The sequence below is a fragment of the Gymnogyps californianus genome, chromosome 4 (genome assembly GCF_018139145.2).
Source record: "Gymnogyps californianus isolate 813 chromosome 4, ASM1813914v2, whole genome shotgun sequence".
Lineage (NCBI taxonomy): Eukaryota > Metazoa > Chordata > Aves > Accipitriformes > Cathartidae > Gymnogyps > Gymnogyps californianus.
This window is the reverse complement of record NC_059474.1, coordinates 37,164,020-37,178,908: the sequence shown is the minus strand read 5'-3', so window position 1 is coordinate 37,178,908 and position 14,889 is coordinate 37,164,020. Positions and strand designations below refer to the sequence as shown.

The window sequence follows — 14,889 nt, the reverse complement described above, 5'->3', positions numbered from 1 at the left end:
TAGCGGGGAGCTCCTGCAGCCGGGGCGGGCCGGGGAGGAACGGCCGGCCTGGGCCGCAAAGGCGCCGTGCTGAGAGCCGCCCTCCTGAGAGCCGCCCTCCTGCCGTCTCGCAGGCCGCCTGCCCGGGCGCAGGATGACCCCGACGCAGTGGGACTTCCCGGTGGAGCTGTGCTGCCGGCCCATGGCGTTTGTCACCCTCACCGGCTTGGACGTGGTGTACAACGCCGTGCACCGGGCCGTGTGGGATGCCTTCTGCGCCAACCGGAGAGCCGACCGCGTCCCCATCTCCTTCAAAGTGCTCCCCGGTGACCACGAGTACCCCAAGTGCAGGACGAAGGTAGCGAGCGGCGTGTGCCCCGGCTGCTCCCCGTCCTGGCGGGCCCGGCCCCTCACGGGGTTCGAGCCTCTGCCCGTGTAGCAAAAGCTAGCGGCAGGCCCGGGGTGGGGGGGATGCGGGAGTTGGCGGCTCCCTAAGGGGAAGGGCCGTAGCAAGGGGCTGGGCTGATCTGCCTGGTTTGCAGGCAGCTGAGCAGCACTCGCACTGCTTAACGCTCAGCCGGACTTCTGCTGTCTCTTCCCCCGCTGTTGGAGGGGAAGCGTGGGAGCTTGAAGCCTGAGAAAAATTGCCAGGGCTAAGGGGAAGCCAAGGGCATTGTGAGGGAGTACTATGGATGCATAGGAAACCAGGGTGCCTTGGCTCATAAGCCAGAAGCAGAGAAAGCCAATATGATTTACTTTTTAAAGTACTTGCTGTTCATTTACTCACCATTAAGGTATGCTTGTAAAATTTGAGCTTTAATGAAACCCAAAGTTTAACTCTGGAGAAACTAGCTATTTGAAATGAGTGTATCCTGAAAAAATATAAAGCCTTTAACTAAGTGAAATGCAGCAGAAAGAATATCTCTGCTTTACTTTCTGCGTTGCAATGGCAGTTAAGAAGCAATGTCAATGGGTTTAACCCTTGGAAAACTACATAATTCTGTGATACTGGTGAAGAACAAGACTCCAAACTGGTTTCTCCTGGCTCCATTTGAGAGCCCCCTTTTAAAATGAGCCTAATATTTCGTGAAAGTGTGTGAAACATGCTTCTGAGCTTGACCTTTTTCTCCTGTCTGCCTGGAATCTGTTGTCCTTTGTTGCTGATATCTCAGACATCGGGCCCTGATGCCAGGTAACAAGGGGTGTGTCTTACTCGATAGGAAGCAAAGGCTTGAAGGCAAGAATGATACAGGAAAGATGACAAACATATTCTCAAGTGACAAGAATGTAGAGGCAATTCCCTTTCTCCTGCTATAAATGCCTGTAAATGGATTTGGTAGCTTGCTTTAATAACCTCAATATTTTCAGAGGACATCCTATGAATGGTATATTCCAAAAGGAATCCTGAAGACTGGTTGGATGAACAAACACCTGAATTTGGTTCCAGCACTTGTGGTGGTGTTCTATGAACTAGACTGGGATGAGCCACAATGGAAAGAGAAACAGTCGGAATGTGCTACTCGAGTTGAAATTGTCAGGTAGAGTGTTTTCACTTGGTTCATAATGTACTACAAGCTAATGGTAAGTGTGAATTGCAGAATCCTTTTTGCATTCTAAAACATATAAATGTTTTTTGTTCTTAGACACAAATTAAGGACTACTTGAACTTTGCTTTTTAACATACAACTGACAGTAAAGAAACTTTTTTTTAATGGTTTATTTGTAAAAGTTACTTAAGTAAAAACAGCCCCTGAAGTTTTGCTTGCTAAACTCAACACAATTATTCTGTCCCGTCTGAGCAGAAAAGGGAACACAGCATTCTGTGGATGATGCAGCATATTGTTGTGTTTGGGGTTTTTTTGCTATATAACATTCTTTCAATGCTTACATCTAGACTGAAATCTCATTTTGTTCTGATTATTCAGAAATAAGAAGTGAAACCTTGACGCTGTGCCGTGTTGTTTTTATTTTAGGCAAAGTTTGCAGGGAAGAAACACGAAAGTTGCTGTGGTCTTGATTCAGAAAAAAACACCGTTACCTCCAGGTACTAGAAAACTCTGTGCATAGTTGTGGTGATCTCATTTTTCAGAAGGCCTGACAGACTGAGCTGACTTTCATTTGTCACATTATCTGCAGTTCTTAATCTAATGTCATCTACATACATTAAATGCATTGTGGCTGCAAGAAGGTGTACAGATCGGAAGAGTGTTCAGGGCAGTTGACCCTAAACATTTGATACTTTTATCTTTAATGTCTTTCTTTTAAGTCCAGGTCCATCTTTTGACACACAGTATCAAAAATGGTTTGCTAGTGTAATACACATCACATGCCTTCTTGTAAGCAAGTTGCATTTTAAACCTTGCTTGAGATCAAGAAAAGCTGTAAAAGCAATGAGAACTTAGAGGAAGGGTATTTGGTACCTACAAAAGCCTTTTAGCTTAACTCAGTTGTAATCAATAAAATTTTGGAGTCAAGTGGAGCTGTGAAATGTGATACATTTTAACCATATGTTTCTGTAATCCTGCTGCTTCAGCTGTAGCTGCATACTTTCTAGTGTCTGGCAAACTGTTTTTTGTTTTTGTTTTTTCTCTACCTGCTATGTATGTTTGTCTTTTCTGGATACTGTTGTATTTCTCAAGACACGGGAGATTTAATTCTGTGAGACAGATGAAAAACTTACGTCATACTTGTAGGTTGTTGCTAGCTAAGCCACTCCTAGAAGGTTTCTGCAATGTGTTCTGCTGGATGAAGCACGTAGTACTCTGAAAGAAGTAAGGAAGAATGTGGTCTTAGTTTTATCTGTATTAGATTTTTCCATACCTTGTACTGGTCAAGCTTTGAGAGTTAGTTTGACGTTGCAGCACTGCGTACTGCTTACTTGCGCTTTCCTTGACTTCATTAGGGGAAGATGTTATCGCGTCAGAGAGGGCAGCAGCTTTATGTAACGCTTGTGACCTTTCTGGAAAATCCCTCTTTGTACTTCCACACACTGATCATCTTGTTGGTTATATTATAAGGTAAGTGACTGTAAAACACTGTTTTGCTCTGTTTGCTGATCATGGGTCGGTTTACATGACACCAGGCCTGCTGGCAACAGACGGGGTATACCTGTCTCAAAGGCAGAAAAGGATCTCTGCACAGGAGTTAGCAAGGCTCATTGAAGGAGCTTTAAACTGGATTTGAAGGAGGAAAGGGATAAAACCAGGCTCACTACAGATGAGCCTGGGGGCAGCACGCCAGTGTTTGAGGGACAGTGTGCTAGCGAGGTCCTTCGGCCTGCCGTCTCAGTGGAGGTAGGGGATGGAGATCCATGCAGCAACAAAGACGCATGGGTTATTGATGTGTTAGAAACCATGGAAGTGCCTGAGAATGGTCATGTAGGAATTAGGGCTTCTCCCCCCAAAAAGGTGGTGGGATCAATAGCCCAGCTGAAGTGCATCTACACCAATGCACACAGCATGGGCAACAAACAGGAGGAGCTGGAAGCCATTGCGCAGCTGGAAAACTGTGATGTAGTTGCCATCACGGAAACATGGTGGGTTGACTTGCACAACTGGAGTGCTGCAATGGATGGCTATAAACTCTGCAGAAAGGATAGGCAAGGAAGGAGAGGTGGTGGGGTAGCCCTGTGTGTTAGGGAGTGTTTTGATTGTCTAGAGCTTAATGATGGTGACAATAGGGTTGAGTGTTTATGGGTAGGAATCAGGGGGAAGGCCAACAAGGCAGATACCATGGTGGGAGTCTGTTATAGACCACCCAACCTGGATGAAGAGGCAGATGAAATATTCTATAAACAGCTGGGAGAAGTCTCACAATCGTTAGTCCTTGTTGTTGTGGGGGACTTCAACTTACCAGATGTCTGCTGGAAATACAATACAGCAGAGAGGAAACAGTCTAGGAGGTTCCTGGAGCATGTGGAAGATAACATCCTGACACAGCTGGCGAGTGAGCCAACTAGGGAAGGTGCCCCGCTGGACCTGTTTTTCATGAACAGAGAAGGACTTGTGGGTGATGTGATGCTTGGAGGCTGTCTCGGGCATAGCAATCATGAAATGATAGAGTTTTTGATTCTTGGAGAAGTAAGGAGGGGGGTCAGTAGAACTGCTGCCTTGGACTTCTGGAGGGCAGATTTTGGCCTGTTTAGGAGACTGGTTGAGAGAGTCCCTTTGGAGGCAGTCCTCAAAGGCAAAGGAGTCCAGGAAGGCTGGACGTTCTTTAAGAAGGAAATCTTAAAGGCGCAGGAGCAGGCCATCCCCATGTGCCAAAAGACAAGCTGGTGGGGAAGAAGACCGGCCTGGCTGAACAGAGAGCTATGGCTGGAACTCAGGAAGAAAAAAGGAGAGTTTATGAGCTTTGGAAGAAGGGGCGGGCAACTCAGGAGGACTACAAGGATGTCGTGAAGTTATGCAGGGAGAAAATCAGAAAGGCCAAAGCCCAGCTAGAACTTCATCTTGCTACTGCTGTAAAAGACAATAAAAAAATGTTTCTATAAATACATTAGCAACAAAAGGAGGGCTAAGGAGAACCTCCATCCTCTATTGGATGTGGGGGGAAACATAGTAACAAAGGATGAGGAAAAGGCTGAGGTACTTAATGCCTTCTTTGCCTCAGTCTTTAATAGTAAGACCAGTTGTTCTGTGGGTACCCAGCCCCCTGAGCTGGAAGACAGGGACCGGGAGCAGAATGAAGCCCCCATAATCCAAGGGGAAATGGTTAGTGACCTGCTACATCACTTAGACACACACAAGTCTATGGGGCCGGATGGGATCCGCCCAAGGGTACTGAAGGAGCTGGCAGAAGTGCTCACCAAGCCACTTTCCATTGTTTATTGGCAGTCCTGGCTGACCGAGGAGGTCCCAGTTGACTGGAAGTTAGCAAACATGACCCCCATCTACAAGAAGGGCCGGAAGGAGGATCTGGGGAACTACAGGCCTGTCAGTCTGACCTCGGTGCCAGGGAAGGTTATGGAGTAGATCATCTTGAGTGCCATCACGTGGCACGTACAGGACAACCAGGTGCTCAGGCCCAGTCAGCATGGGTTTATGAAAGGCAGGTCCTGCTTGACTAACCTGATCTCCTTCTATGACAAAGTGACTCACTTAGTGGATGAGGGAAAGGCTGTGGATATTTTCTACCTAGATTTTAGTAAAGCTTTTGACACCGTTTCCCCCAGTATTCTCCTGGAGAAACTGGCTGCTCATGGCTTGGATGGGCGTACTCTGGGTAAAAAACTGGCTGGATGGCCGAGCCCAAAGAGTTGTGGTGAATGGAGTTAAATCCAGCAGGTGGCCGGTCACAAGTGGTGTTCCCAAGGGCTCAGTATTGGGGCCAGTTCTGTTTTAATATCTTTATCAATGATCTGGACGAGGGGATTGAGCGCACCCTCAGTAAGTTTGCAGAAGACACCAAGCAGGGCGGGAGTATTGATATGCTTGAGGGAAGGCTCTATAGAGGGATCTGGATGGGCTGGATTGATGGGCCAAGGCCAATTGTATGAGGTTCAACAAGGCTAAGTACCGCGTCCTGCACTTGGGTCACAACAACCCCATGCGACGCTACAGGCTTGGGGAAGAGTGGCTGGAAAGCTGCTTGGTGGAAAAGGACCTGGGGGTGTTGGTCGACAGGCGGCTGAATATGAGCTGGCAGCGTGCCCAGGTGGCCAAGAAGGCCGATAGCATCCTGGCTTGTATCAGAAATAGTGTGGCCAGCAGGACTAGGGAAGTGATTGTCCCCCTGTACTCAGCACTGGTGAGGCTGCACCTCGAATACAGTGTTCAGTTTTGGGCCCCTCACTACAAGAAAGACATTGAGGTGCTGAAGCGTGTCCAAAGAAGAGCAACGAAGCTGGTGAAGGGTCTAGAGCACAAGTCTTATGAGGAGCGGCTGAGGGAACTGGGGTTGTTTAGCCTGGAGAAAAGGAGGCTCAGGGGACACCTTATAGCTCTCTGCCTGAGAGGAGGTTGTAGTGAGGTGGGTGTCAGTCTCTTTTCCCAAGTAACAAGTGGTAGGACGAGAGGAAATGGCCTCAAGTTGTGCCACGGGAGGTTTAGATTGGATATTAGGAAAAATTTCTTCACCAAAAGGGTTATTAAGCATTAGAAGAGGCTGCCCAGGGAAGTGGTTGAGTCACCATCCCTGGAGGTATTTAAAAGATGTGTGGATGTGGTGCTTAGGGACATGGTTTAGTGGTGGACTTGGCAGTGCTAGGTTAACAGTTGGACTCGATGATCTTCAAGGTCTTTTCCAACCTAAATGATTCTATGATTCTAATGGAGATGTTGAGAGAGTTCATAGGTTGGGATGACTGCTATGTGGCACACTTGTCGTAGAGCAGCAGTGAATGTTTTACCTGTTTGCTGGAATTCTTCAGGTTATTCTGCAACCTGATGAATTCCACACAGCTCCCCTTTGTGAGGTTGAGTAATGACTGTCAGAGTTGTCACTTTTGAAGAAACATTATTAGATATCCCAAGACATTTACTTCCTCAAGTCAGGTAGAGGCAAAGTGGGCTTTTCTACCTCTACAGTGGTTTTGGCCCTGCTGGTTCTAAATCATTTTCCCTACAAATGTTTTCTTAGGTGTAACTCTGTATTAGCAGGTCTTTGCTTTTTTTTCCCCCACTTCCTGGCTATATAGGTATCTCTCTTTCTATTTATGCGAAGTGGCATTTATCTGGTTGCAAATATTATGTCTTTGTCATTTTTTACATTTCTTGTGCTTTCTGTTTTAATATTTACAGGGAATACAGCTTTAAATAAATGATGAAAGCCTTTAAAAAACAGAACAGGGAAAGGAAGACAGTCTTGTGTAGACCTAAAAAGAAGGGCTAAAACTAAGGCAAAGCATGGTTTATTAAAATTTAGTTTTAATTTTTCCAGATATGCTCAGGGAGAGGAGGGGTCATGGTCTGAGAGATTAATTCTTCCTTCTCTCACCCCCGTATTTATATATAAAAACAGTAAAGTTCTCAACATAAATTGATGCTGTTGTTGTATCCATGCTGCTCCCAAACAGCTACTAGAATTGATCAAAATAAAGTAACAATTACTTCTAGTTTTTCATGTTTTGCTCAGTGCTAAAGAGGGAATGTTTACTGCATGTTAACTAGTGTAAGCCTTTGCAAACTGCATATAGTTGCATTTTGATATGAGATTTGCAACTGTCTCCAAGTTTGTGAAGATAAGGCTACATCATTAAGTATTAATAGCTCTTCATGCACATTTAAAAAAAAAAAATGTTTGCGCACATAATCATGTTAGAATTCCTGGTATTAATCTTTTTGCTTTGACATTTTTAATTGAGATTTCATAGTAGTGAAAGAGAATAATTTTTTTTTTACCCCTCAGACTGGCTTGTCTTTTCTTATACAGCCACAGTATAATGCTAAAATAAGTATAATAGGTAGACTTAATTTGTCTTGTCTTCCTTTTGTGACTGAATTCATAGTTAACAATTGCTGTCCATTGGTCTGTCCCATTGTTTTCATCACCATCCTCTCTGTTGCATGGCAAGCAGAACACAAGTTGTGATCTGCCTTAGTCAAAGTCTGAAGTGATCACTTCTTGGCCAAATCACAGAACTGGTACTTCATCCTTTATTTCCTGTGTGCGTCGGTGCTATTGAATGTATTAGTCTCCTGGATTCTGGTCTTGTTCTAGTTGATTTTATTCCTTATAATTTGATCATACAACATATGCTTCTTAGATCCTCCTCAGCCTCATACTGCATTCAGGGTTCTGGGACTCTTAGTCTTTCTCTTCTCCACCTGTGACTTGCCATTGGGCTATTTATCTTGCAAACACAAGTTTGACTCTTACCTCTGCAACCCAGGTAGCTGTTGATGTTTGAACAGAATGATGAAACCTAGTCTGTGCCCTCATAACTTTATTTGCTGCTATTTTTTCCTTCCCACTCCTCCCCACACAGTCCAGCAAAGAAGATCTTGACCTGTTCAGACTTAGCCCAGGAGCCTCAGCAAGGTTTGCTTGCTTTGGCTGAGGCATCTTTCCACTTTCTGTTGCCTTGCAAAATCCGAACAGCTTGTCCTCAGGCTTTCTTACATTAAATACTAGAGATTGTTGTATGAGAAATCAGTATATAAAGCTCTCAAACCTACTTGTTCTACTTTGTGCTACCCCTCTGTAAGGTTTTGTGTGAAGGGTTTTTGTCTGCAGGGTTTTTGTCTGCAGACTCTTACCCTGTGTGGTAACTTCCAGAACAGTTTAGTAATACCTCAAGCTATTTTGCCAACCCTAAAATAAGCATGATTAAGAGTAACTTATTCTGAAGGACTTCAGAATTTCTTTGTATGTGGGAGAAACTTAGTGAAACTTACAAGCAACTTTGTTGCAGGTTGGAAAATGCTTTCTATGAGCATGCACAGACTTACTATTATACAGAAATACGAAGAGTTAAATCTCATAAGGAGTTCTTGAACAAAACCACTCATCAGGTAATGTTACCCTATTTTTTAAATACTATGCAAGTTATATTGCATGTTAAAACATGAAAATAAGGGTTGTTTGTAATGTAAACGTTTTTATCCCCCCACCCTTCCAACTTGAGATGCCTTCTCTCAGTATAGAAAGTAAATCTGGTTTTATTTTCTGCAACTTAAACTTTGATTTTGATTGGTTTTGTTCTTATGTTTGTCTTCCTCACATCTTCCTTAGAGGAAGAGTTGCAGCCCAAAAATTAAGTTGTCTGATTAAAAAAAAAAGAAGTTTTTCATTATCTGTATGGTTTAATCTGTTTGGATGTAGTATCTTAACAAGTTGCGGGAAGTGCTTCCCTTAGACATTTCAAACTTAGTTGCACTTGATTTGGCTTTTTAACTTTTGCTTTTCAAATTGTTAAATATGTGCTCAGACACACAGTGTTCTGTTGTGATTGCCAGCTTCCCTCTCTTGGAAGCTAAGATCCAAGTGGTGAGCTCTGAACTGACAATCGATACTGTTGGTGTAGAGATTTTGGGGTGTTACAAAGCCTCTCCCCTGTTCCATGGTAAAAGGCTTGGAATAGATTAAATCTGCTGAAAGATCACTGCTGCATCATGGTGGTCGAGAGAACTAGTAGGAAACAGTTGCATAGTCAGTTTTTCAAGTCAACTGCTATATTATGTAAACTTCTGAAATTATCACCTGTATCTGCTTTGTAGGTAACAGGTATGTTCGGATGTTTGTGAATGATGTACGCTGGTTGTGTTTTGCAGCTCTTATTTGTTAGACACCAGTTCAAAATAGCATTCTTCAGTGAGCTGAAACAGGATACGCAGAACGCTCTAAAGTAAGACTCATGTAATCTTCCCCCACCCCTCTACCCCAAATTACTGCTAAGCCATAGACTATGATAAATATTTTCCTGAATGCAAAATTATTTAAACATGTTGTTGTGGTTTAACCCCAGCTAGCAACTGAGCACCATGCAGCCACTCACTCACTCCTCCCCTCCACCCTGGTGGGATGGGGAGAAGAATTGAAAACAAGTAAAACACGTGGGTTGAGATAAGAACAGTTTAATAATAGAAATAAACAATAAAATGTAACAATAATAATAAATGTAATGAAAAGGAAGATAACAAAAAGAGAGTGAAATACAACCCAAGAAAGACAAGTGATGCACAATGCAATTGCTCACCACCTGCTGGCTGACTGCTCAGCCAGTCCCTGAGCAGCGATCCGCCCCTCCCGGCCAACTCTCCCCACTTTATGTACTGGACATGATGTCATATGGTATGGAATATTCCTTTGGCCAGTTTGGGTCAGCTGTTCTGGCTGTATCCCCTCCCAGCTTCTTGTGCCCCTCCAGCCTTCTTGCTGGCTGGGCATGAGAAGCTGAAAAATCCTTGACTTAGTATAAACACTACTTAGCAACAACTGAAAACATCAGTGTGTTATCAACATTATTCTCATACTAAGCACAACGTTATACCAGCTGCTAGGAAGAAAATTAACTGTATCCCAGCTGAAACCAGGACACATGTATGTAAGGGGTGAGTTTTTCACTGGGAAGAACACTCTGATTGGAAGACTGTTTTCTCTGTCAACAATCCTGTTCTTAAATTTTATTATCTTGTATGATTTAGCTCTAATTTAAGTATTCCTGCTTAGAAATTACAGAACTGCCTATAATCTTGTGCATGAATTGAGGGCTCATGAAACAAACATGCTGGAAATCAAGACCATGGCAGGATTTATAAACTACAAGGTAACAAGTGTACTTCTAACCTTTGACAACCTTTACTTAAAAAAAAAAAAAAAGTCAATGCATCTTTAATGTGTAAAAGTTTAAAAGTTCCATTTTATATTGCTTTTATGGAGATGGATTAGAAACAGCTATCAGTGGAATACCAGTTACAGTCAGACTTGCAAAGACTTCTGAATTCCACACAAAAGAAAGATCCTTAGCTGAAGTTTGGGAGTATCTTGAAGGATTGGAGTTCATTTGAGATGCAGTCATCTGAAAGACTAGACTCTTTAACTCTCACTGTGCAGGGGGAGTGAAAACAAGGGTTGCTTGTTCCTGGAATATTTTTGTCGTCTTGCAAAGCTTAATCCAGTATAGTTCAGTTACTGCTTGTTAAGAGGAGGAAAGTAACTCTTTAAGATTCAGACCATACTTTTGTGGTATTTTGAGGGCTTTTAGGTAAAAGAAAACTATCCCACCATTTACAACAATCCTGGAGTTGGACTCCATGAAATTCCGTTTGCAGACTGTAGGCTTCAAAGATAATGATATTCCTAGTGGCTCTGCAGTTCCATCTTGAATTTGGCTGTGAGTTATGCACTCTTCCATGACTTGAGGGAGAAGGGGAAGAAAAATAACATTAGATGAAATAGAGGACTGCGTGGTTTCAGGTGTGTAGTACATTATGGTTTACATCTGTCTTTCTCCCTCTGTTTTCTATGCTATTTGAGCTCTTCGGAAATGTGTAAAATTTGGGGTGTTTTTGTGAGTGGTGTTTTTTGGGTTTTTTAAAGCTAATCCTTAGCAGCCTAACACAGTTATTTTTCCTCTTATTTTGATTTCTTCTAGATCTGTCGCCTCTGTTTTCAGCATAATACTCCACTGGATGCAATTGCTCAGTTCAGGAAACATATTGACTTGTGCAAGAAAAAAATAGGAAGTGCAGAACTGGCTTTTGAGCATGCTGCCTGGATGTCTAAACAGTATGTTTTTGCTTAGTAATGTTTCTGTTTTAGTTCTTATGTAACCTTGTGAAGTTCACTGTTTTACTTGTCTAGGCAAGATACAAATTCTGAGCTCTTTATCTAAGGAAGAGATACACTAGATCGTAAAAACTGTATGCTGGTATTCTGTTTTGCATTGATTATTGACCAGTTTTCTCTGGGAATGAACAGGGTATGACACAAATGCAGCCATAGAACTTAGATACAAAAGTTCAGAGAAGTATCATGTGTCTTAAGACTAACCAGAACTTTGAATTGAAGTGTACCTTTCAGTTCAAATTGCTGTTCTGTACATAATCTTGGTTATTAACTTTTTTTAATAGGTTTCAGGCTTTTGGTGACTTGTTTGATGAAGCAATTAAGCTGGGATTGACAGCAATTCAAACTCAGAATCCAGGTTTCTATTACCAGCAGGCAGCCTACTATGCACAGGAACGGAAACAACTAGCAAGTATGCTTTGTAACCATGATGTAAGTTGGGAGGGGAAAAAGTGATTTGCAAGTAACCGGATAGTAAATTAGCTAATGTTTTAGTCTCAAATGGTAGTAGAATAATCTGTAATATGTGCAAATGAAATTCAAGGAAAGAATATGTGTTTTTCTGATGCTTACTAACATTACAAGTATTTGTTACGTGTTGGAAAAGTTACTCCAGAACAAATGTGTTAGTGTTTATTTTATTACAAATAATTCTGACATGTTTTTAAAATACTTATAAAAAATAGTGTACTTTCTACATCTCTGGATACTTGAAAACTTACTGTTTTGTTTTTCCAGTATATTTCTCTATACATGCGCTGTATCTGGTGAATTACAGGAAGCAGAGAAACAAGAGCATTAGTATTAGAGTGTGGGGGGTGGGGTGGTGGGGGTGATTGTTGTTGTTTTGGGGTTTTTTGGCACTTGCCTGGCAGAAAGTGTTGCATGGAAAATCGATCTCTGCAGTCAATTAAACATACATGCTAGTTATATGTAGCTACTTTCCAGCTGACATGTCCCGATTATTTAAAAATGTCTTCGTTCCTATTGGTGATATTTATTTGTTGTTCTCGGATTATCTTGTTAGGAACTAGTTTTAAAAAGGATTACCCAGTTATTATTTAACAGTATTTCAGACAAATGAAGGTGAATGAAGTAGGATGTCAGACTGAATGAGAAGTATTTAAATGTTTGGGTTTCCTGAAGTACTATTTTTATACAGGTGGCTGAAACGGTTATATGTTTTAAAGCAAATTTCTTCTTGTATGTGTGTGTGTATTGGAGCATCAAATCACTTTGAATGCTTTAAAATGAAACATGAACCCTTTTTTATGACTATATTTGCTGAATTTACAGTCCTCTGTGATATATCCCAATCCGGATCCCCTGGAAACGCAAACTGGAGTGCTTGACTTCTATGGGCAAAGACCATGGCGGCAGGGAATATTAAGTACGTTTCTGTGTCTTGTATCTGTGGAGTTCAGACAGACTTCTTTAGCTGCTGATCCTGCCAGCTGACTTAGTGGGCATCAGCACGTAATCCCTTTTCCACTGAGACAGATGCAGGGCTGGGACTTCACTCTCTTGTTAGTTGATAGTATGACTTGAACAGGTGTCAGCTGGAAGCACAGGAAGTGTGTTTGATCTCTATAACAAATAGAAAAAGGAACCTCAGGCTTATGCAGGATCAGGTCTTCAGCAAAGTTGCATAGGCCATACTGAAGCTCTGCTGCTGCTGCTTTGTTTCTATTGCTGCCTAAGCTACTTGTAATCAGTGTGCTGCAGAATGCTTGACTGCAGTGAAATGCACTCTTGGGAAGACAAGTTGAAGAACTGGATACAGCAAAGTAACGATGTCCCTGAATGCGATTGTTATAAATTCATCCTGCCATCCGTACTGTATCTTGTCAACTGTAGACAGGAGCTCATGACTTTTTTTTCTGAAAAAGCTTTCTGGATTTCAGAATGGATTGAGAGGATACAATGACTAGATTTTAATCTAAGAAAGGAATTTGTGGTTTTCCTATTAAGGAGGATGTTTTCCCAGAAATTCAGACTTTGAACGTACAGCTTTGAGCTATGTATGAATACACATGCAGTTCAGAGATCTTCATTGTTGACTGTGGTTACTTCCCTTTCTCCCTCTCCTTTTGGTCTCCTGTTCTTTATTCTCTGCATATTCTTTGGGCTTTGCCACTTTATCACTACCCTCTTTTAAAGACTTTATTTCATTTACTGTAAATACAGTGCTGTCTAACCTCTTTTATCTTTAAGTGTTACTGTTTTAAAATTAGTTAGAATCTACTGCCAAGGTTAAACAGTTTAAGATGAAGAGAAACTTTACGTGTTAATATATTCAGGTTTTTTGGTTCCAGCAAGAGTTTATAGTCTTTTAAAGCCCTATACAGTTTTTTGTATGTTGGCTTTCTCTACTGCTAGAGAAACATAAGCTTGAATCCTTACTTGAGATCAGATGGGAAAAGGGCTACAAATTTGTCTTAACATACATGCTTTAAATGTTAATAGATGCAGTCTAAAGACTAGGTCGTCTTACTGTGGTTTGCTATTTTTGGGTAGCTTCAGATAACTTCTTTTAAAGAAAGGGCAAGATGTTTGTTTCAGAACTTCCCTTCTAGAACACGGAGGATGGATGAGTTCTTAAGGCGATGTATCTGTCTCCTAGGCAAAAGAATGTTTAACAGTTTGAGTGTGCCTGAGTTGGAGCTTGCATTGCATATAGCTCACCACGTAAATAGTTCCCTTTGGGTCTGGACAAAATTCCAATTTCATGGATTTTTCATTGTCTTATGCAGGCTTTGATCTTTCTGATCCTGAAAAGGAGAAGATGGGGATTTTATCCCTACAGTTGAAAGAGAAAAATGTCCTTCACTCAGTAAGTTTTATTCTACAAAAAAAGTCTGTTTTCTAACATTAGGATAATGTTTGCATATATAATGATATCAGTAATGGTTTTATCTGTTAGGAGCTAATAATCACTTTGTTGAGTAATGCTGTCGCGCAGTTCAAGAAATACAAATGTCCAAGAATGAAAAGCCATTTGAGTGAGTATAGATAATCAGATGCATTTTTTTAAATTAATTTTGCAAAGACTTTCGGTATTGGTCTGGAACATTTTTTTTTTTTTTTTTTAAATCAGTGGTTCAGATGGGAGAAGAATACTACTACGCTAAAGATTATGCCAAAGCTTTGAAGTGAGTACCATCCATGATTGCTTCTTTCACATGATAGTCTTCTCACTAAGACCCCATGTCTTATTAATATGGAATAATGCTGGAAGCTCATCTAAGATGCTCGTTGTACCTGGATTTGATTGAAGCACAAGCTTTGGAGTCTACGAACTCCACTTATATTAAAGAAAGCAAAACAGATATGATGAGTCAGTTATTAGAGTAGAAGAACTTCCTGCTGTAAACTGTTGTGGGGATTTGCCTTATTCGGCAAATATTATTTATTTCTAGCTCACTGATTGAATGCTGTGTCTCTCTCTCCCCCAGAAGTGATTTCTGAAACTTGCCTGCTACTGCAATGAGAATGTAGTTACATTTAATTACAGACTTCATTGTTACAAAATTTAAAAAAAAGGAAATGTAGCTGAATTTAATTTTTGTTTATATACCAGAGGATTAGCAAAAGGAATTATTTTTATTGGTGTAGCTTTCTGCTATTAATGACTACAGAGCTAGGAAAGCTTAGGGCTGAGGTACAGCTATCATTTTTTCT

The 14,889-nt window shown here is 41.5% G+C and overlaps 1 protein-coding gene across 1 annotated transcript in view; it reads left to right on the top strand.

The window, feature by feature from the left end:
* The first annotated feature begins 59 nt into the window (after positions 1–59).
* The window catches only part of TRAPPC11 (trafficking protein particle complex subunit 11), a 29,381-nt gene continuing 14,551 nt past the window's right edge, over positions 60–14,889 (top strand). Inside the window, exons 1-13 of the mRNA XM_050896236.1 lie at positions 60–337; positions 1,348–1,517; positions 1,953–2,023; positions 2,882–2,996; positions 8,333–8,432; positions 9,192–9,265; positions 10,090–10,186; positions 11,015–11,148; positions 11,493–11,640; positions 12,505–12,598; positions 13,962–14,041; positions 14,132–14,210; positions 14,306–14,360. Of these exons, the coding sequence (XP_050752193.1) occupies positions 134–337; positions 1,348–1,517; positions 1,953–2,023; positions 2,882–2,996; positions 8,333–8,432; positions 9,192–9,265; positions 10,090–10,186; positions 11,015–11,148; positions 11,493–11,640; positions 12,505–12,598; positions 13,962–14,041; positions 14,132–14,210; positions 14,306–14,360 (1,421 nt within the window). The 5' untranslated portion in view covers positions 60–133. The remainder of the gene's footprint in view (positions 338–1,347; positions 1,518–1,952; positions 2,024–2,881; positions 2,997–8,332; positions 8,433–9,191; positions 9,266–10,089; positions 10,187–11,014; positions 11,149–11,492; positions 11,641–12,504; positions 12,599–13,961; positions 14,042–14,131; positions 14,211–14,305; positions 14,361–14,889) is intronic.